General features: G+C 36.1%; 1 protein-coding gene across 1 annotated transcript in view; it reads right to left on the bottom strand.

The window, feature by feature from the left end:
- Positions 1-2,910: 2,910 nt before the first annotated feature.
- Positions 2,911-23,570, bottom strand: part of EIF2S1 (eukaryotic translation initiation factor 2 subunit alpha) — a 25,166-nt gene continuing 4,506 nt past the window's right edge. The window contains exons 2-8 of the mRNA XM_063089602.1: positions 22,699-22,940; positions 13,391-13,470; positions 11,362-11,513; positions 7,309-7,415; positions 5,946-6,043; positions 5,159-5,302; positions 2,911-3,465 (exon numbers count right to left, since the gene is read on the bottom strand). Of these exons, the coding sequence (XP_062945672.1) occupies positions 3,340-3,465; positions 5,159-5,302; positions 5,946-6,043; positions 7,309-7,415; positions 11,362-11,513; positions 13,391-13,470; positions 22,699-22,939 (948 nt within the window). The 5' untranslated portion in view covers position 22,940 and the 3' untranslated portion in view covers positions 2,911-3,339. The remainder of the gene's footprint in view (positions 3,466-5,158; positions 5,303-5,945; positions 6,044-7,308; positions 7,416-11,361; positions 11,514-13,390; positions 13,471-22,698; positions 22,941-23,570) is intronic.

Here is a 23,570-nt window from a genome sequence, read left to right as displayed (position 1 = left end):
AGAGAAAGATATAAATGGGAGAGTTAAATGAAGGCATGAAATTCTGGTTTTAAAGTGAACATTAACTAAGACAAATAGGTACCAAGAAACTTCACCAGTTGGGAGGTTCACCTGAAGTAGTGAAAAGTCTATATCATACAATATCTTTAAAAAATATTTTTTATTTCTTTCAAGCTTATACAGTAACTTGGCACAAGCTATTGCCAGCATTTTGCCAAGTACAAGTACTTGGACTTCCTTTAATGAATAGATCAAATACCTAACTTACATTTAAGGGGAGTGGATACTTCCAAAGTGCTTAAGTAAAAATTTGTCCTTTTCAACAGTTTGAGCTCTCTCTGCTTAATTTCGTCTAGAATTCCTGACCTGAATGATCACAAATTCCAAGTTGTTTTACTTTATTCTTTATATTCTGAGACCATCCTTTTTTTCTTCTTCTTCTTCAAGTGCTGGCTAGTCCAGGGATCCACACTCTTGAACGTGGTGTTATAACACCGTGCTCCTAATCAGCAGAGCTAACCGGCCAGCCCTGAGTCCATTTGACCAAGGTCTAATGTCCCTGGAATCAGTTTTATTGCTTTTTGATTATTTACAGTTGTTTATCTGAGTTAAACTACATTTGGTTTGACAGCTTCCTACTTCCAAATTGGTACAAATGTGCCTTACTTTGTATGGGAGGTATTAGGATCACAATGGATTGGCAAGTAGATGACATCATCTTGAGGCAAATCAGGGAACAAGTCTCAACAAGGTGCTAGCACTTAAATTTTTAAAAATCCCTAGCCATTTTAATTGTTCTTGGTGTAAAAATAGCTAGGTAATGAATGGTTGGAGTATGTACGGCAGCTGAGTAATAGCTGTTCAAGCAGCCTGATACAGTGCTCATCAGTGTCTCTGTTGCTCCCACTAAGTGTGAACTTTATCCATGCCAGAATTGGTTTGTCTTATTTGGCTATAAAACTGATTTGAAAAATGGTTTGAATGTTCTTATTTCCTCCCAGCCATTGTTGATTTTCAATTAACTTATGCTTAAGTGAGACCTAAACTATCACTAATTTTGTTATGAGTTGATAACCACTTAACCTCAATCAAAGGCAGAGTAGGGAACAGATTAAATTGTCAACATTATTAATGAAAAGGCTTTGGTGGGAGATCCAAGATTTGGATAAGCTGTTCAGTTGTCTTTGTCAATCTTGTTCCTCAAGTTATTCAGAGCTGGGTGTATATTTTCTCTTCAGATGTATCTTGTTTATGTTGACTTTTAGGTCAGCAAGGCCTATGTATGTTTTAAGTTTAGTTTGTTCTTTTCCTCATGTTATCAGTGAAATGTTGATCTTTTCTCTGGCTAGGGTCATCAATTTACAAAATTGTGGAACAGAGAAAAAGGCCTACATGGGATGAAATCACTCACCATGGAGGCCACCAGTATTTTTCAAGTTATGGCTTTTGAAGTATAAAAAATTTCAGCAAACAAAATAAAATCAATTCTCCTGCGCACAGCAAAGGAACACCTGTTACATTTTATGACATTCTTGATGCTACCAGTTTTGTAAACTTTTTTGACACCTGAAAAAGACAGAAGTGAAAATTATGTGCCAATCTACAGTACATCCAGATTCTCCTCTAAGTATTCCCACTGTGGCATGCTAGCTAGCAATCATGGCTCCCTCTTGGAAACCAGCCATCTCTGAAAGACTTTTGGATTTAAAAAGTTAGTACAGGTTGCTAAATTTAAAAAAGGGGCATATCTTCATAAATGGCACAAATTATCTCCCCAACACACTCTTCTATTTTTCAGTCCCTTTAACATTAAGTCTAGTCCTAAATTGACCTTGGTGGGTTAGGCTTCATCTTCTAAGTATTTTAATAGCTATTCCTAGGGATAATGAATAAAACAAAACATAACTGGTACCTCATCCTAAGATTAAATCCATGAAGACAAGCAGACAAAAGTAACTCAAGATTTTCTATACCTGACTACTGTAGCTATAACTTCAAATAATGTGTTTCCTATGAAACTTATTTTGTATACAGACCTTTGAAATAACTAGTTTTTTAAAATTTTTATTTTTAAAAAGATGACCAGTAAGGGGATCTTAATCCTTGACTTGGTGTTGTCAGCACCACGCTCCCCCAGTGAACTAATTGGCCATCCCTATATGGGATCCGAACCGTTGGCCTTGGTGTTATCAGCACCACACTCTCCTGAGTAAGCCATGGGGCACAGCCCATAACTAGTTATTTTTTTTGTTGTTGTTGTTTGGTGCATGTCCTATAGGGGGAACCAAACCCCTGAGCTTAGTGTTACAAGGCCACGCTCTGAGTTAACCAGCCAGCCAGAATAACTAGTTCTTAAAGATAAAAATGATGGAAATATGTAAAAAACATGCTGTAACTGTGTTTAATAGATACCTGTTCTGTTATAAAGAGAACTAAAGCTCTAGGTGGCAGCTAGTGGGTATTTTAATGGGGGGAAAAATAAAAAATTTGGGTGATGGTACTCAAAATAACTAAATCAAAGCAGCAGCATCTTTTTTTTTTTTTTTTTTTTTTTAAAAAACACAACCACTTTACCACCCTGAATTACAAACTCAAGGCAAGTAGCTTAGTATATCAACAGGGACCCAGTGTGATAAATTCTCTCTCACAAGTTGTCATCAGTCTCAAATAGTTAAAAAGGCACACAACCAATCTAATTCTTTAACTGCATTTTAAGGCTTTCCCCCTCTAAGGGTCAACTTTCACCACAGTTAAAATTATTTTCTCTAAACTCTCCTTTTAAAAGGATATGTTATAGATCTTTTCTTCACCTACCTTTATAACTCTACATCTAGATTAAAATAATAATAGAATTAGGGTCTTAGTATTCAGAATGCTTTTAGCTGGTGACAAGAAGGAAGAAACCTATAGTTAAATATCCCAGAAATTTATTTGATATTTGCTTGAATACATTTTATATAGAAAGATTGGGATTTTTTGCTTTGGGTGCTCCTGGTATAAATCTCACGGAGGCACTGAACTACAAAGGGGTGCCAATCTGGAGACATCAGAAATAGAAATAACAAGCCCAATTTTAGGACTGCTCTTAGCTTAAGGATTTATCTCTAGTGAAATTAGGCCACTCCCTTAAAAAATGCTTGATGTGCTGGAGCTACTGTGTGAGAACAGCTGACATTTAGGAGGGCATTTCATGTTCTGGTCTGTTAGAACATTTAAATACTTGGAAATAAAAAGTATTCAGCTTTGAAGTTTTCAATACTGGAAAACTTTCAAGTCTAGGGTTTACAGCCAGGAAGGACTGCTTTGTGTTCTTTAAATTGGACTTGGTCTCCCACAAAGTTAATCTTCATCTTTGGCTTCCATTTCTTCTGCATCATCATCTCCATCCACTTGTGCATTTTCTCTCTCCAGCCTTTCCAGCTGCCTTGCAAGTTCAGTCTCATCTGTATCTGTGACCACCTTAGGCTGTGGAAGTAGAGGCATAATTTCAAAGTGAAGTAGTTAAATAGTAGACGAATTTAATTCTAATACAACTACTACCTAGTGTTTTAATTTTAACTCTTAAAACAGTTTTCTAACAACTCTGTCAAATCTGTTCACTTTTTTTCTTTTTTTGGTGGCTGGCTGGTATGAGGATCCGAACCCTTTACCTTGGTGTGTTAACACTGTGCTTGAACCAACTGAGCAACCAGCCGGACTGTCTTGTTCACTTTTGATTACTGACTTATCTCTAACAAATTCCATTAGATAAATAATGGAAGAAGTTTATGAGAACAAGACAGTATAGGAAAAAGAAGTACGTGTTTATTAAAATGGAAAATTGTTTTCTGTCACCTTTCTTTTTTTTTTTTCTTGGTGGCTGGCCGGTATGGGGATCCAAACCCATGACCTTGTATTATAAGATCTATTATAAGGCTGCGCTCTAACCAGCAGAACTAACCAGCCAGCCCCTCTGTCTCAGTAGCTATATCTTTCAAGACCACAAATAGATGTCCTGTGGAAAAAAACACATCATCTGGACTCAAAATACAACAAACCTTTGAAGAAAGGTTTGAATTATGTGGGTCCACTTATACACGAATTTTCTCAATAAATATACTTGAGTGCTGACCAGTTAGCTCAGGTGGTTAGAGCACAGCCTTATAACACCAAGGTCACAGGTATGGATCCCCTACTGGCCAGCCACCCCCCAAAATTTTTTAAAATATATCTATATATCTAAATATCTATATAGGAAAATTTTTGGCTGGGTTATGTCATAAATGCATGACATACCTAACCAAACAGTTAAGTAGCCTACCTATCCGTAGGTTATTAGTGGTTAAGTTTTGGGGGAAGAGTTACACATGGATTTTCAACTGCAAGGGGGATGGGGTCAGCGCCCCTAAATCCCTTGTTGTTCAAGGGCCAACTGTAGATTACTCACTACTCCTTTCTACAGAAAGAATCATTCATATATGAGGGCACTTCAAAAGTTCATGGAAAGATTAGTATTATCTTTTAATCCTATTTTCCCACAAACTTTTTTTTTTTTTTTTGCAGCTGGCTGGTACAAGGATCTGAAACCCTTGACCTTGCATGAACATTTTTAACTACCCTCATACACACACACACACACGGAAATTCTACTCTCTTGTTTCTAATCCCGATATCAAATTCTTAAGTACTCTATAGTCAAATTCTGACAATAACAATTGTCTATTTTTCCACATGAGGGAAAAAAAGCCCCAATACTATCAGTGACTACAGGCCTGAAGGACCATTCCAAAATATGACATTCCAGTGCCAATAGCTCTTATTTATTTATGAAAACTTCTTTTAGGAACCCTCTGATTCAATGATTATTTATTTTATGCTTAGAACTGTAATCCTAAACATCTCTGATGTTTTAAAAGGTATTTTAGGGCTGGCCCGTGGCTCACTTGGGAGAGTGTGGTGCTGATAACACCAAGGCCATGGGTTCGGATCCCATGCAGGGATGGCCAGTTCGCTCACTGGCTGAGCGTGGTGCTGACAACACCAAGCCAAGGGTTAAGATCCCCTTACCAGTCATCTTTTTTTTAAAAAAAAAAAGGTATTTTAGAATGCAAATCATTTAGATGACTTAAGTTCCTTAAATACTTTAAAAACAAAGTAAAAAGGAAGGTACTGATCTCACCTCCATTTGAACATTAAACACACCCCGCTTTTCCTCAATTTTTTCTTTGATAACAGCCATAGCTTGATTGAGGACAGACAGGCCTTCTGTTCTCTCCAGGGTTGTTGTAGTCATCACATACCGAGGAGGAGCTATTAGATTAATCTAAAGAAGAAGGACAAAAATTCAATTATGAGTATACCTACAGAACTCCCAGTTCTGTAGGTCAATAATTTGGGAGTGTGTGTAAATGCAGCAAAAGCTAATTGATAAGAGTGATCTAATCCAGCAGTATAAACACTCCACTGCAATATGAAGAATTCTAGGTGCCTGTGGTAACTAAACTAACTACAGTCATCATCAGTATAATGGATAACTTGTCTCTAAACTAAACTGATGAAAGAAATCCTTTTAAGAGATTCTGAATAACAGCCATCCAGTTAATTTTGTCACTAATGAAAGATTCAGATCAAATCTCATAAAAGTTGTATGTGTGTAGAGAGTGTGTTACCTTTTTCAAGGTGTTATGAGCATTTTGGGCACAGAAACTCTTTATTGCAAAGGAGGTTTAGCATTGCTGGCTCTCTTGCAACAGGAATTCCCATCTACTGTGACATTAGCAATAGCAACAACAAAAAGCCTACATATAATCAGAAACATTTCCTAGAAATATCACCATAACACTGCTCAATTTTAAGATCAAAAAACTTTTGTTATGAAACATGATTAAAAAAAAAAAAATCAAAACAAAGAACTGATTTGGTTTAGCTGGATATTTCCACAGGGAGGGACAAAACTGTCGACTCACCTTAATGGGCATGGTTTCTGTAGAACAATTCAAACCTGCTCTCAGGGCTTCTTTTACGGCATCAATGCCTTCATAACTATAACAAGCCACTTCAATATCTAAAATTATAAAAATTCGAAAGCCAATACCAAAAAATGTAAACAATATTTAAAAATTTAAAAGAAATCAGAGATGTTGCAGGCACATTAGTATCCAAATACTTATGAAAGCTTTCATTACCCTGTCAGTTAGAAATCAATTCCAGCTATTGATTTTTAAAATTAAAAGTATCTGAACATGTAGTAAAATTGAATTTTCTCATCTACATCAAGCCACCTAATAAAAGACAGAGAAATTTAATACCTTAAATTCTAGTTATGTCTGGGTTAAAATCCTGATTCCAACCTCTCTGTACTGCAGTTCCTTGGTTGTAAAATGGAGGTAGGAAAGAGTGTGGTAAAGGGTGAATGAGGCAACAACCTCAACTTGTCTAGAACAGTTTAGAAATTGCATACCATTTGACCCAGCAGTTCTACTTCTAGGAATCTGTCTTGAGAAACACTTGTATAATGTGTAAGGATGCTAATTTGTACTGTTTTTCTGTAATTGTGAAAAAATTGGCACAACCTAAATGTTCATCAAGTGGGGACTAGTTTATGCTAAGGTTTATCTGTTCTATGAAATATTACCCAGCCATGAAAAACAATGAGAGAGATTCCTATGTTCTGCACAGAAGTGTACCCATGACAACACTAAGACAGTGGAAAGATCTAGCTGGAGCAAATTCTGCACAGTATGATCCCATCTTTGTAAAAACAAAAAATTTATATGTGAATGTAAACAGCCTATGTTCTTATATAGGCTGTGTACAGGAAAAATGTCTGAAAGAAAATATTTCAAATTATTAACAGTGGTTAATCCAGAGGCATGGGAGGACGGTGCTATTGGAATTTTAAAAATTTTATTTTAACATTTATTTGTACATTTTTGTGGGGTACAGCATATTGTTCCAATACATGCATATACTGCACAATGATTCACTTAGGGGAGACAGCATAGTTTTATAGCCATTAGTCTACCACTTCTTCTCTACTGGAATATTTTAAAGTATGAACTAAAACAAAACAGCCCCTCCTTTTAAAAAATTGCTAACTTAAGGTTAATTGAACTCATATGACTGTTTTCACTTATGTCAATATATACATTTTATGATGATTTAGTAGAAGCAAAAATGATTTCTTAAACTTTCCTTGTTATGAGAAATAAACATTTAGAAAAATTTATGGATGTTGATGCAGCAACATATTCTTGGTAAGTCCCATTACTTAACAGCTTTTCTGGTGCATGCAAAATATTTCTTAAATTGTTTAAAAAAATCATTTACCTGCTCGAATTTTGACAGCTTGTGGAGTCAAACGCCTATTAATATTGTTAATGAGTACTTCCCGTTCATTTTCATTCAAATCTAAACTATCCAAAATAGATGGGTCTCTGATTTAAAAAAAGAAACAACAAAAACAAAAAGCCAAGGTTATATTACTGATGATTATGAAACAAAATACCATGGAAAAATGCACATAATAACAAAGCTTTAGTGCCAGAATTAGACTTGGAATCTTAGCCTTTCACTTTAATAACTATTTGTTTTTGGGCATTTCCAAACTACAGTTTCCAAATGTGTAAAATAAAGATGAAAACAGTACATCTCACAGGATTGTGGCATTAAATGAGATAAGGGAAGTAAAGCCCTTAGCAGCATATGACAAACAGAAAACACATTAACTGATTATCATTAAAATAAATTTTATTTATAATTTTTTGTTTGTTCTCATTTTTTTGGTAGCTGGCTGGTCCAGGGATCCAAACCCTTGACTTTGGTGTTATAATACTCTGCTCCCACCAACTGAGCTAACCAGCCAGCCCAAAAGAAAAATTTTAGAAATCTGACTGCAACAAGCAATTTAATGCCTTCCAATAATACATCTGACATGCCACTATAATTAAGCATTTCCATATAATTAGCAGTCCCTCCTTCAAGGAGTTTATAGTCTAGCTTGAAAAGAACAAAAACATGGAAAAACTTGTAAAAATAAAAGTACATCCATAGGCATCAGGACAGGAAGGTATTACTTGCAGTTAATAGTATCAAGAAGGGCTTCATGCAGAAAATAGCATTTCATCTGACCCTCCTAAGTGCCACAGATAGAGACCTTGGTCTTAGTCACTGGCAGGTTTGATGAATGAATATAAAACAAAAAATGAAGTAATGGCTAAAAGAATGATAGTACTTCAACAAGCAAAGGTAGAACTGTGGTAAGAAAGTTAATGATAAAAAAGGAATGGTGTGAGCAAGCACCAGGCTTAAAAAAGCATGGGTGGGGGCTGGTTGGTTAGCTCAGTTGGTTAGAGTGTAGCCTCATAACTCCAAGGTCACGGGTTTGGATCCCCACACTGGCCAGCCGCCAAAAAAAAAAAAGCAGCATGGGGTCTGGTTAAGGAATGAAAGGTGAAAGAATTTGGGTGGAGGGAACTTTCATTTCAGCTAATACAAAGTAACAAGCCAACAAAAATGCCTACAAAGTAACAAGAAGACAAAAGAATAGAAAATGGGCAAATGAGATGAACAGATGTTTTAGAGAAGAAATAGTCAATAAACATGAAAAGCTGTTTACCAACAACCAGAAGCATGCAAATACGATATAAAGGTACTCAAAAAGTTCATGGAAAAATAGAATTAAAAGATAATACAAATCTTTCCATGAACTTTTTGAAGTACCCTTGTACTATTGTAATCCATCAGACTGGCAAAAGGAAAAAAACCTGAGATATATAACAAATGTTGGTGAGGATGAGGGGAAATAGGAATACTTATATAGTTACTAGAGGAAATATAAATTGTAGAATCAATCTGGAGAGTACTTTGGCAAAACCAAGTTAGATTAAAGATATGTGTGTGTATATATATATAATCAGTCCTACAGCCCCAAAATTCCACTTCTAGGTATTTACCTTAGAAACTGTCAAACATGCACACATGGAGACATGTATATGGATATTCATTATAACATTGTTTGAAATATGGGACAAAAAGGAAAATTACCTAATATCTCTTAATAGGTGAACAGATAAATAAAACATTCTCACAATGAAATACTGTATAGAAATTAATATGGATGAAGTAGGTATACATATATCAATTTGGAGAAACATTGCTCAATTAACAGCCTTACAAGTAAAAATGCAAGGTACAGAAAGATGCAATAAATTAAATTAAAAAAAAAAAAAGATTCTGCATGTACTTTATGGATACATATATGTAGTAAAACCATAAAAACATAAATAATAATGATACATACTAATAATTTCAGAACAGCAGCTACCACTGATGAGTTACAGGAATGGGTCTGAAGAGGTAAAACATTGTTTCCAACTAGCTCAGAAATTTTATTTCTTAAAAGAAAAAAAATATGAAACACATGTGGCAAAGAATTAGCATTAGTTAAATCTGGACAGTTGCTACATGAGTGATGAAGCAAGAGTAGAGTATTAAGTGCCAAGGCTTAGTGGTAATGGAGGTGGTGCTGGAGACAGAGGCTAAAGAGGGGAAGCCGGAGACAGATGATGACGGTAAGGCAAGTTAAGAAATGTCTTGACTGAGGAGTGCAGGATAGAAATACAGGCAGTGTTTAATGGTTAATGGCACAAATTCTGGATGGAGCCAGAAGGCCTGAATTTGAATACTGGCTCTAGGATTTGTTAGCTGTGTGACCTTGAACAAATTACTTAATCTCTGCCTCAATTCCCTCAACTATAAGATAGGGATAATAGCACTTATACCAGAGGTGGTTATTAGAATTATATAAATGTTAGCTCTATTATTATTATTCCCACGTTTTCTACAGCATAATATACAAAAAAAGAGATTAAGTCACTCAAGGGTAAACTGGAAGGTATTTGGAGCCCCAGATGAGTTAGCTTGCTGGGTCCTCTAACATCCCAGGTCCCATTTAGCCATTCTGAAGGCTGAGGGGACCAATATCTCCTGTCGGCACAAGGAATGGGAAAGCACCATCAGTGCAGGGCAGTGGTGAGGCTGCTTGTGGAACATTAACATTTAAGTGAAGAAGTAGCAAGTGAAGAGAACTGATGGAGTCTGGATGGTAAAGGAGAGGACATAGTGCTTGCTGCAAGAGATAGTAGAAGGAATGTTGAGAAATGGAAGAAAGAGGAAAGTATTTTTATGTTGATGGAGCAAAATGAATAAAGGGAAAAGCTGAAGACCCAATAGAGGGAGTAAATGATGGAAAGAGATCCCTGAGCAGTAGCTGGGCACAGGTGGTAAGATTAGTTTGACAGCAGGAAGAATACAAATTACAGTGTGACAGGAGTACAAGAGGAAATGACAGGTGGGATGGAGATAAGTGTGTTGAGATAGTAGAAGGAGAGGAGTTCTTGTGCAATGGCTTCTATTTTCTTTACAAAACAAAATGGGTAGTGAGCACACCAGCTGAGAGTGAGAGAAGCAGGGTAGAGTATGTTTCTGAGGAAGAGCATGGATAAGTTTTAAAACAGCCACTATAAAAATGGGAGGAAGAACTGACCAGGACCAGAGACAATGTGGGACAGCAGTGAAGGCCCAGCTGAGGTCGGAGACCATGAATATGCAGTGGCACCAACCTGCAAGACTGTGATTTTTTCCTAGCAGCACCCAGCAGTCTACAAGTGCAGAGAAGGCAGGAACACCGATCCAAGGCTAGATGTAACAGAAGGAAAAACAGGGCAAAAGCTCATGATATTGGCAAGAAAGTTGCTGAAATGATGGATCATGGTGTGCCTATGCTGGATAAGAGAAGGCAGAAAAGGGTGAAAAGACAGGGAGAAAAAAGGTTTGGAATCAGAGTCTAATACATAAGAATAAAGAAGATACGGAGTAGGACTGACTATATGGGAGCTGAAAAGATAGGAAGCTGTAGCAAAAAAACAGAAAGTGTGAATTAAAAATTTTAGAGGCAGAGCAAGTCTTGGTGATAATAAGGCCCAAACTGAGGCTACACGGAAGACTGGCTAAAGTGGTGTGGGTCGGAGGAACTGAGGTAAAGAAAACAAGAGATTACAGTTTTGGACGAGACATCCACATTGGTCCTAAGTCACCCAGGACAATAACAAAACCAGGAAAGGAAAATGTTTAAGGGAGTAGTGTGAAATGAAACCATATGGTTTACGAAGCTATGTAACTATGGCATATGAATCTACACAGACTTGACCATACAGGATTGGCCCACAACACTGGTCTCTTATACTGAAATATCTTTATCTAAATTTGGCAAGGACTTAACACATGGATGTTGTGCTATTATGTGACAGACTATCAACCTGTGTACTAGGACCCAGCAGCTATGATATCAAGGCAGAAGCAAAGTCAAGAAGGTGTTCTTACGAGACAGCATGCTTAAATGCATCATAGGCACCGTATCCAGGTCGTTTGTACTTGTCATCAAAGACCCAGGCAGTCCTCTGGAATAGGCTTTCCAGCTGCTCATCCTTAGTGTATTCTAACACCTCAGCAACATGACGAAGAATGCTATAAACCTAGAAACAAAATGAAGAGCTCAACAACTCAAAGATAAGAGATCTATAAAAAATAGATATTTTTACATTTCAGTAGACAGCATAATTTGAGTACCATAATTCTTTAACAACAAAAGATCTCCATATAAGTTCTTTCTCCATAGAGAAATATTCACTTTCCTATAATAATTAATTCAAGTGGGTATAACAAGTAAAACAGTACACAATTTAGGGTCTTAAGACCTGTATTAAGTCTTGACAATGGGACAAATTAACATCTCTGAATTTGTTTCTTCTGGAAAAGGGAGATACTAGCATCTCTCTTTCTTACTGAAGAGAGCTCTTGTGTAGATCAAATGTATACAAACATACACCATAAATGCAAAATTATTAAACTACAAATGTAAGCTGTTATTATTCCATATGAGAGCACAGAACCAGAATTGAGATTTTAATATTTCTTTTGCTCTGTTATTATTTGACAATTATCCTTCAGTCTTTCCCACCTGCCAAACTTTTCTCTAACCTTCTAAAAATAACACAGGGTTTAGAAAAGAGAAAAAATATTTTTTAAAAAAGGAGGTTTTCATGTTAGGTACACATGAAAATCGAGTGAGGAAAGGTACAAACACTGGCTGTTTTCATTTTATCACCTTAACAGACTGATAAAATCTATTAACATATTCATTTTAACAATATCCTCTGGAGACAAAAAACATGAATTGCTAGAGGAGTGCTTCTCTAACTTGGTGGGACCTGAGACTCTACATTTCTAATATGCAGTCAGGTGATACCAATGCTGCTGGTCCAGAGAATACATTCTGAGTGGTAAAGTCCTAGATTTTATTAAAGAGATTTTAATGATATTGTTTTGAAATGTCTAAACCACATTGCAGTAATAGTAAACATATCAGTAAAATAAAGAGAAAGATTTGGGTAATGGTTTGATGGCTTTATATCTTTACTCTCTCTTTTATGGGGATTAAACAAGATATAAAAAATCTCTACATTCAAACATTGTTTTTTTTGGCATTTATCTTGAGGACAGAAACACATATGGCAGAAGAGAACAACAGATACCAGAGAAGGGCAAAGAAAACAGGAACAGTAGAAATAGTACCATTAAGAACTGAGGATCAGGGCTGGCCAGTTAGCTCAGTTGATTAGAGTGGAGCCTTGTAACACCAAGGTCAAGGGTTCAGTTCCCCATACCGGCCAGCCACAAAAAAAAAAAAAAAAAGGAAGAACTAAGAATCTGGGGAATGTAGAATAATCTAAATAGAATCTGAGAACACAGAAATACAGACAGAAAAAATATGAAGACATGAAATGGGTGTTCCTGCTTTACTAGTACCTACTGCGCATAAGTAGAAAATTATAGCAAAATAATAAGGAAAATATAATCCCAACACATTAGGGAAAAAAAAAACTAGTTAATAGGGTCCTACTTTGCTTTCCCGGATTCACAGATATTTTACCAACTCTTGTTCGTTCTTAATGTACAACAGCTGGTTGTGTTTTATCCTTATCCCAGAACAGAGTTGAAAGTCAAGAACTATGTGTTATGACATCCCAATCAGAAAAAAGCTAAACCAGCTGAAATTACCCATAGTTAATTTAACCTAAAATGGCTTCAAACACTAATTTCCAGTACTGATTTGAGAATACTAGCCCATAAGCAATGCTTTAAGGTTGTAGCACCAAGAGATAAAAAACACTATAGTAGTACTCTTTCGAAATTAAGTCTTCAGCTTATTTTTTCACATAACACATAACTGGAAACAAAAATATAAAGTTACAAAAAATGCAGGGTTTTTCATTTTTCTGCCAGGAACAACATACTGATTATTTATTAAACACACAAATGGTGGACTAATTTGACTCAAAAATCAACTTACAGTTTTGGATTTTGTGAATTTGTCTTCGCATTTTATTGCTTCCTCTGGAGAAACTCTTCTTTTTGACAAATCAATATATCCTGTATGAGAAAATTTTGGGAAAAAATATTGTCCAGATGTCAGTGTACTACTGTAACCAGTTTTCATAACCAAAGTAAGTGTATGATTAGCATACTTACAATCATTCTCCACTAAAAGCATATCAACAAAATACTGCATAAGAAGTACAAGATAAAAAATTTTGTCTTCACAAATGAATTTTTATCAGGAATTGTATAATCTTTATTACCTTGGTGAGGTAACTAATAATTTTCAATTATCCAAATGAAAACTAGCCAAACACCTCCTTTCTCTACTTCCTTCCCTGAGCTACTGCAGAATAGGACTTCACTCTGATCTTGATTCAGTTTAAGTACTTATCCTCAACAGAAGTCACAAAGAATGGAACAAATTAAAATTATCATCCCCAAATAACTACCATATCCAAGTGACCATGCAGGTGCTTTACTTAAGCATCTCATTGAACCCTCACAACAATCCTGCACGGTAGGTCATCCTCTTTCCCACAACTCCCCAAACCCCCTTTTCTTCTATTCTTGGCAGCTGGCCCATACAGGGATTGAACCCTGTACTTTGGTGTTCTCAGCACCCTGCTTTAACCCAACTAAGCTAACTGGCCAGCTCCCTGCCGCCCTCCCAACCTTTTTATAATCTGAAGAATCTAAAACTCAACAGAAGTTAGGTAACTTGTCAGGGTCAAATAGCCAGAAAATGGCTGAAACCCACAAACCAGTGCCTGGTCAGGACTTCCAATACAATGCTGAATAACAGTGGAGAGAATGAATAACCTTGCCTTGTTCTCAATAACAGAGGAAAGTATGTTTGTAGGTTTTTCCTAGACACCCTTTATCAGATTAAAGAAATTTCCTTCTATTTCTAGTTTGCTGAATTTTTATCATGAATGGAAATTGAATTGTCAAATGCTTTTTTGCATCTATTTAAATGGTTATGATTTTCCTCCTAAATTCTGTTAATATACATAGATATTATTTCTGATTTTGTGTATTCTTTTTCATAAAAAACTAAGCTATAATTTACATATAATAAAATTCACTTTTAGTATATAGTTATGAGAGATTTAACAAAAGAATACAGTCATGTGACCACCACCACGATCAAGATCCACCACCACTACCCCCCAAGCCACTATAAATAGCTGTTTACAGGTTTCTTTGTGAATACAAATTTTCATTTCACTTGGGTAAATACCTGGAAATGCAAAGACTTGTACTATCTTTTAGTTCTATTTTTCCACAAACTTTTGAAGTACCATCACATATGTTTAATTTTAATTGCCAACATGTTTCCCAAAGTGGATGTACTATTTTGATTCCCATGAGCAATGTGGAGCAGTTCTATCTGCTCCATTTCTCTGTTTTTTTTTGTTGTTGTTATTGTCAATCTAGTAAGCTTGTAGTGGCATCTCTGTGGCTTTAACTTACATTTTCCTAGTGACTAATGACGCTCAACATCTTTTCATGTGCACACTTGCCATCCCATCCATTTATCTTTTATGGCAATGTGTCTATTCAAATCTTTTGCTCATTTTTTAATGGGTGGTTTAGATACGGGATTTACAAGTTGTTAAATAGTTCTTTAAATATTCTGGCTTATCTTTTCATTCTCTTAACAGCGTCTTTCAGGGCCGAGCCCGTGGCGCACTTGGTAGAGTGCTGCGCTGGCAGCGCAGCAACGCTCCCGCCGCGGGTTCGGATCCTATATAGGACTGACCGGTGTACTCACTGGCTGAGTGCCGGTCACGAAAAAATGACCAAAAAAAAAAAAAAAAAAAAACAGCGTCTTTCAAAGAACATAAGTTCTTAGTTTGATGGAGCCTAATTTATCAATTTTTTCTTTCATAAATTGTGCTTTTGGTGTTGTGTCTAAGAAATTTTTGCCTAGCCCAAGGTCAAAAAGATTTACTCCTGTTTTCTTCTAGAAGTATTATAATTTTAGATCCTACATTTAGGTCTATGATTCATTCTAAGTTAATTTTTGTATGAGATGTATGAATTAAAGTTCCTTCGCACATATGGACATCCAGTTGTCCCAGCACCATTTGTTAAAAAGTTGCACTTGAACCTTTGTTGATAATCAACTGATCGTATAAATAACCCCAACAGTATAAGTGAGAGCGTACATAAAGTTTAGATTATTAAACCTTTCATACATTCCACTTGGTCATATTTTATTATCCTTTTTATATATTGCAGAATTTGATAAGCATATATTTTATCATGAATTTCTGCATCTATGCTCATCACAGCTTAGGTCAGTAATTTCCTTTTGATACCAAGGTCAAGGGTTTGGATGGCTGTACCGGCCAGCCACCAAAACAGTAAATAAGAATCTGTCCATTTCATCTAATTTGCTGGAGTTAGTGACATAAAGTTGGTAATAATATTCCTTTATCAGCCTTTTAATATCTGTAGCATGTTAGTGATAACCCTATCTCATTTCTGAAATCGGTAATCTATGCTCTTTTTTTCACCAGTCTAGCTATGGGTTTATCAATTTTGTTCTTTTAAAAAAAAAACCCAACTTTTTTTTTTTTTTTTTTTAAACAGGAGGTGGGGGGGGGGTAGGGAGAGAGAGAATTTATTTTTATTTATTTTTATTTTTTTTCCGTGACCGGCGCTCAGCCAGGGAGTGCACCGGTCATTCTTATATAGGATCCGAACCCGCGGCGGCGGGAGCGTCGCCGCGCTGCTAGCGCAGCACGCTACAGAGTGCGCCACGGGCTCAGCCCAAAAAAACCCAACTTTTAACTATTAACTTTCCCTCTTTTTTAAAATTTTCTATTTCACTGATTTATTCTCTTTATTATTTCTTTCCTTCTACTTTGGGTTTACCTTCCTGTTCTTTTATCTTCTTAAAGTGAAAGCCTAGATAATTGTTTTTAGAGCTTTATTCTTTTCTAACATAAGCAATTAAAGCTATAAATTTCCCCTAAGGCCTTCCTTAATACACGAATTATGTGGAAGTGCATGTTTAATTTTGCCAATATTTTTTTTCCCCCAAGATATAATGATACTGATTTCAAACTTAGTTTCAATGTGATCAGAGAACATACTGTATGATTTCAATCCTTCAAAATTTATCCAGTTATATTATGGCTCAACTTAATTGTTTATCTTGGAGAACATGCATGCCATACATACTTGAAAAGAATATGTATTCTGCCTATTCTGGATGTAGTGTTGTAACTATCAATCAGGTCAGGATCTTTATTGATTTTTTTGTCTGGTTGTTCTATCAATTGTTCAGAGCTTGTTCAAACCTCTAACTATGATTACAGATGTCTACTTTCTCTCTTGAATCCTTTCGGTTTTTGTTTCATATAATTTGAAGCTCTATTACTAGGGACATACACATTGATGACTGCTACTTTCCATCTAACAAACTGACCCTTTATCTTTACAAAATGTCCTTTTACTCTAGTTAATACTCTTTGCTTTAAATCTTTTTTACCTGATATTAACAGACACTCCAGTTTCCTTATAGAAGTGTTTGCATTTTATATCTTTTTCCATCCATTTATTTACAACCACGTATATCTCTTGTAGACAATGTTATCATTGGGTCTTGCTTTTTAATCCATTCTAACAATCTGCCTTTTAATTAAAATATTTACTTAATTCAGATTTAATGTAATTATTGATATAACTGGATTCAGGTCAACTTTTTTTTTGAGAAAGCATGTTCAGTTTTTTCTTACTTTTTAAAAATTTAAATAAGGAGAATTCTTCCATATGGAAAGAGCTAGGATGGGCCGGCCCGTGGCTCACTCAGGAGAGTGCAGTGCTGATAACACCAAGGCCATGGGTTCGGATCCTATATAGGGATGGCCAGTTCACTCACTGGCTGAGTGTGGTGCTGACAACACCAAGCCAAGGGTTGAGATCCCCTTACCAGTCATCTTTAAAAAAAAAAAAGAAAGAAAGAGCTAGTACAATCACATATTTGAAAGGAGAAACAACAGGTGCTAAACCAAAAGGAAAGAGTGCAGCGTAAGTGTGCTGTCTCACAGGCCTGGTGAATCCATGATTCCATTTCCAATCCAAGGTAAAAGTTTCCCAAAAATAATGTATATACGAACTGCACATTACACCATTAGCCATCATCTGCCCTTTAAAATGTCTGGTGTACATGAAAACACAAAGAGAGGAAAGGCCAAAGTAAAAACAAAAGGCAACAAAAACACAACCCTCTCAAGAACAAAACAAAATCCCCCAAATCCTTTTTACTATGCAAGGCATGAAGTTAAAAGCTTTAGAGTACAGTATCCCCTTTAAACAATGGAAAAAATCATCCAAACAGAGCCTTCATAGGAATTTCCACTCCGAGGCTTTGTAACATGCTGAAGACAGGGCCCTGGGGATGCTGCTACCATCCTGGAGGCCACCAAACTGGGGTGAAGAAATGGCAAACAGCAGATCTTATGCAATGGGAAGGTCACTAGCAAAATACGCGCTGGTGGCCTGGTAGGGAGCATGCCTGGATGACTTGACAGCATCCATGCCCAACACTGAGCCACTCCGATCCCGCATGACTTACTTGTCTTAGGCCCATCTCACACTCAGAGAACTGACCCTACGGTTGGTCAGTGATGAAGTTTGTGACTCTCTGATGCTCAGAGCTGAGGAGGATGATGAGTGTGTGCACCAAGTGCCCAATGAGGCAGTGTGTGGCAATTCTGGAAAAGCCCCATTTCCCTGCTGTTTGGTTCCCCTCCGCCAACCAGCTGCATACTGCTTCTGAAATCTTTATTTGTCCCTTTTCCCTTCCTACAGAGCAAGCCTGGTTGGAAGGTCTGCTGGAAACCACCTTTGACAACTAAGAATTCCAGAGTGTGTGTACTTTGTCAGGGCTACTTTTCAAGTACTTTTCTTTCTGTTCCCCCTTTCCTGACTTCTTTGAAGTTAACTTAATATTTTTTAGAACTCCATTTTTATTTGTCTTTGACTTTTTGGTTACTCCTCTTTGTATTTCTTAGTGATTGTTCTAGGATTACAATTATACATCCTTAACTATTTAAGTTAATATTGTTCTACTGCACATAAAATGTAAGAATCATACAGATCTTTTTACCACCCCACCTCCTGGGCTTTGTGCTTTAGTTTTAAATGCATCATGTCTGCTTTAAACAGTGTCTGTGTTTTCTTAGATTCTATATTTGTCTATTTGGCATCCATTAATCACAGAGCCAACTGTATTAACTATGCATTCTTATTTTCTATATTCTTGAGGATCTGATATTTGTGGCCTCACTGACTGGGGAGAGATTGCCCCTCCCAGGGGAAGAATTAGCCAAGGACTTGCTTGGGCACATGCCTTTCATAGGCAAACTAACCAATCTAGAGCTCACAAACTCATACACTAAGCCAATATTTCCCAGCCCTAAATTAACTCAGGGGCAGGTACCAGACAACTAGGGATAGCCCTTAAGCCTCAAGGCCTGCCAAAATCATTCAAACTAGCCAATCCTAAACTGTTTACCCTGTCCTGCCTTGCTTTTTCTGCAGAAACCCCCATAAAAGCTATGGCCTAGTCTTTCCTCTAGCTCCTTCTGCCTCCTGATTAAAACTGTTGCTTCCCTAAGTGGCCCTGTATGGCATGGCATGCCACCTTCTCTCAGAAAATGTAAATAATAAAAATTTTCTTTCAATGGCACTGGCCTCTCTGTTATTCTCAGTCACCTCCATAAATTAAAATTCCTCATGTACAAATGAGACAAACAGTTAAACATATTTTAAAGAAATTAAGAGTAGAAAATAATTCTCCTTTATATCTATTCACATATTTTTCTTTCAGGTATCACAACTCTTCAGTCTGAAGGACTACTTTTACCATTTCTTATAATGCAGGTCTATTTGGCAATAAATTCTTACTTTCTATTTACCTGAAAATGTCTTTATTTTGACCTTCATTGTTGAATATTACCTTTAGATAACACAATTCTGGTTTGACAGTTTTCTTCTTTCAGTGCTTTAAAGATGTCATTCAACGCTCTCACCTCCATTATTTCTGATAAGAACACCACAGTAATTTGTATCACTGCTCCCCCGTATGCAATACGTTGTTTTCCTCCGGTTTCTTTCAAAATTTTGTCTTTTTTTTTTCAGTAGGTTGATGTGCTCAAATGTGATCTTATTCACATTTATCCAGCTTGAGGGATATGGAGCCTCTCCAATTTGTAAAAGTGTTTTTTTCAATAAATACAGAAAACATTTGGCCATTATTTCTTCAAATGTATTTTCTGCCCTTTCTCTTTTCTGAATAGAGTTTTGATACTGGATAGGTTGCTGAGACCGTGACCATATTACTTTTTAAATCTTTTCTGTTTTTCAGATTAGTTAATTTTCAATAAGCTATCTTCAGGTTTCACTGAGCTTTCTGTCATCTTTGATCTGTTCTTAGCTCATCCAGTGAATTTCTCAGATATTACATATTTCACTTCCAGAATTTTTATTTAGTTCTTCATGAGTTTCTAATTTCTCTAGTAAGATTTCATTTTGTTCATTCCTTACACGCATATTTTCCTAATGGGCTCAAGCAGTTATAACATTTGCTTTAAAGTCCTTGTCTGCTAATTCCAATAGCTGGATCATCTCTGGGTCACTTAACGCTGATTACCTTTTCAATATGGGGTCATTATTTTCCTGTTTCTTTGTATGTTTAGCATTTTGTTTATTTTAAAAAAATTTTATTTGGCTGGTACAGGGATTGAACCCCAGATCTTGGTGTTATCAGCACCACGTTCTAACCCACTGAGCTAACTGGCCAGCTTGTTTAACAATTTTTTTTTTTTTTTGTCGTTTTTTTTTTTCGTGACCGGCACTCAGCCAGTGAGTGCACTGGTCATTCCCATATGGGATCCGAACCCGCGGCGGGAGCGTCGCCGCGCTCCCAGCGCAGCACTCTACCGAGTGCGCCACGGGCTCAGCCCAACAATTTTGGATTATATCTTGGACACTGCAAATGATATGTGTGATATGTGGCAGAGACTCTGTATTCCTATGTTCTTCTTAAGAATACTGATTTTTTTGTTTCAGCAGTTAACTTGTCTGAACTCAAAACTATAAGCTCTGTCTTCCCAGGTGGGAAGCAACTGAAATCTGTTCAGATTTTTACCCTGAGTCTACCATGTATGTCAGTGGTTCAAGCGTCAGCCAGAGATTTGGGCAGAATTTATATATAGACTTACGGGCCCTTTCTTTGGGCTCTCTCCTTTCTGTAATCCCTACTGCCACCATCACCACCACTTTCCACTTGCTGTGATTATACAGAACTCTCATCTCTGGTTCTCAAGCTAGGAAGATTGCTGGTTTTCCACTAGAACTTTAGCTGTCCTGCTTGAAGCTGTCTTCAGCATGCACTTAGGCAAAGAAGCCATAAAACAGAAAACGTGTCCAGTGCAGTTCTTTTCTTCCAAGTGTCGACTCACCTTCAGTTTTGACCTGCTTTTGGTCGCTCCTCATTGTCTTTAGGTAGTTATTTTTATATTTGTTCAGGGTTTATAGCTGTAACATTGAAAGGTTTGTCCAGTAGGACCTAACCCCCTAGTATAAAAAATGGATCCCCTTTATAGGCTCTTTCACACTTTACTTTTTTTCTTATCCTATCCCGAAGACCCTCCCACATCAGAATATTCAGATTTCATTCTACATAAAATTGCACTGCTTGGATGTGCCATGATTTATTTAACCAGTCTTCATTTTGATTGTTTCCTGATTTTAATTAATACTGTACAAACAAATACTGCTATGGAAATATTTTTACATGTATCTATTATGTTTATGCAAGTATACCTTTCTATTTCTTTGATTGCAGCTGAAAATATATTTGATTTTCTCTTTTGTATATACAAGAGGTCTTCAAAAAGTTCATGGAAAGATTCGCATTATCTTTTAATTCTATTTTCCACAAACTTTTTGAAGTACCCTCATATTTTATATAACAGAAAACGAAATACAAAAGAAAACACCATTCTAAGTACTACTGGGACAGTGATGTGAAGACTTACACAAGTTTAAGGAATAGTCTCAATCTTCAAGTAGTTTAATAATTTTTGTGTCAGGGGGCTACAGTAAGTCATAGCAAAATATTTAGAACAATCAATGTGTGAAGTGGTAGTCACTACCTAAGAGATAATATAAGACATACTCAAGGTATATCATCTAAGATTATAATCAGAAAAAAATTAAAATGTCAAGTATGTGTAAGATGAAGACCTTGCAGAAATGAGAAAATGTCAGTAAACTAGATGGCTGAGGAGATTCAGATGGACAAGTTCAATCAAGGTGACTGGGATGCAGTCTTTCAAGCATGATGGTAACTACTTACCTGAAACTAACACCTAATAAATTGGGTAAGATGGCTGAAACCAAATCCTACTTAATAACACTGTACAATGTGTTTTTTTTTTTTTTTAAATGCATTCATGAGGTAATGATTTACATGGAGTCCAGGAAAAAGGCACCCAATGAGTAAAAAATGAATATTAATCCAGCACTGTCTAAAAGATCCCACAGGATCTGGGGGACACAGACATTCTAATTACCCCAGACATACAATACTGGATTTTAGGTGTGTGTGTACATACATAGTATGTTGCTTTTTTCTAAACTTATATAAAATATTCCTAAAACCCATTTCCTTTTGCCCCATTTCCATGCTCACCCAGTAATCTGATTACTAATTTAGTTTTAAGTGAAGAAAAAGGTATCCAACACATTCAGGTTTACCAACATAAATGAATGAATATGTACTCTGGTTTACTTACATGTCTTTTGAGTTTGGTTACCATGAGTCAATTACTAAGATCCTGATAAACAATGGGAATAAAATTCAAGTTATTTGACCCACAAAAAATAACCCTGGGATGTACTACTTATATTACATAAGAGGTCTTGCTTAGATAGCTACTTGGCATCCTTCTCTGACAACTTTGAAAGTATAAAAGGAGTTTTTTTAAAAAAAATAGCAGTAAATAATTTATAAAATATATATATATATGTATTTTTTCTTTTCCCTGGCCCTGTTCTGTGAGAATCAAAAAATATATTTGTAAGTAAACCATTTCAAATCTGAAATTTATATTTTATTTATCTATTTATTTATTTTTTTGGTGGTTGGCCCATACAAGGATCCAAACCCTTGACCTTGGTGTTATAACATCATATTCTAACCAACTGAGCTAACCAGTCAGCCCTGAAATTTGTATTTCAGGTATTTTTCTCACTTACCCTTTTCTTTGTCCACTCTAATGACAACCACACATTCATTCCTGCCAATCCGGATAAGTTTGTTTATAGAACGGATACGCCTTCTGGACAACTCACTAAGAAGAATCATGCCTTCAATGTTGTTATATTCCAGCAAGCTGACATAAGCACCCATTTCGGCAATGGATCTCACGTTCACCATCACTACATCTTCCACCTCAGGAAATTTGTGTTGGTAAAATCTACAACTTAGACCCGGCATTCTGCAATTTAAATGAAAGAATCAAATAAGTGTTCAGTTAAAGTCAAAATAAATAAACATCAGTCAATTTCCCACATCTTGCCAGAGACCATATAAAAGATAAAGAAAAACGTAGTTATTAGTCTTCTCATCTCTTTGAACCTCTTAAATGGTACCAGAAAATAGATGGATGCTCAGAAACCAAGCTTTAATTTTTATTTTGCTCCACATTTTTGTAAGGCTTGAGTGATTCTCTGCCATCAGTTTTAGAGGAATCATAAAAAATAATGACCATCTATAAAGTACTCTGAAACCTAAGGATTAAAGGAATACCTCAAGAGTAAAATACTAATACTACCATTTTAAGGAATATCAAATGATGGGAAGCATCACTACCTATTATAATCTATCAGCAAAATTAAAGCTACTCTTTCTCTAAGTCAGCTAAGACCATATATGCTACCACCCACTATATAAAGTGTAGAATTTTCTGAATACCCAAACCTTAACCAATATGACATATCCTATCATTTATTATAGCCAAAAATTACAATATCACATGTCAAGTAGACAAAAACCAAGAATATTAATCACAAAATATACTAAAATTAATTAAAATGTATCTTCCTCTCATATTTTTTCCTTTTAAAAC

This window comes from Cynocephalus volans, chromosome 3 (assembly GCF_027409185.1).
Source record: "Cynocephalus volans isolate mCynVol1 chromosome 3, mCynVol1.pri, whole genome shotgun sequence".
Taxonomy (NCBI): Eukaryota; Metazoa; Chordata; class Mammalia; order Dermoptera; family Cynocephalidae; genus Cynocephalus; species Cynocephalus volans.
The sequence above is the reverse complement of the archived record's forward strand: the minus strand, read 5'-3'. Positions and strand labels throughout refer to the sequence as shown.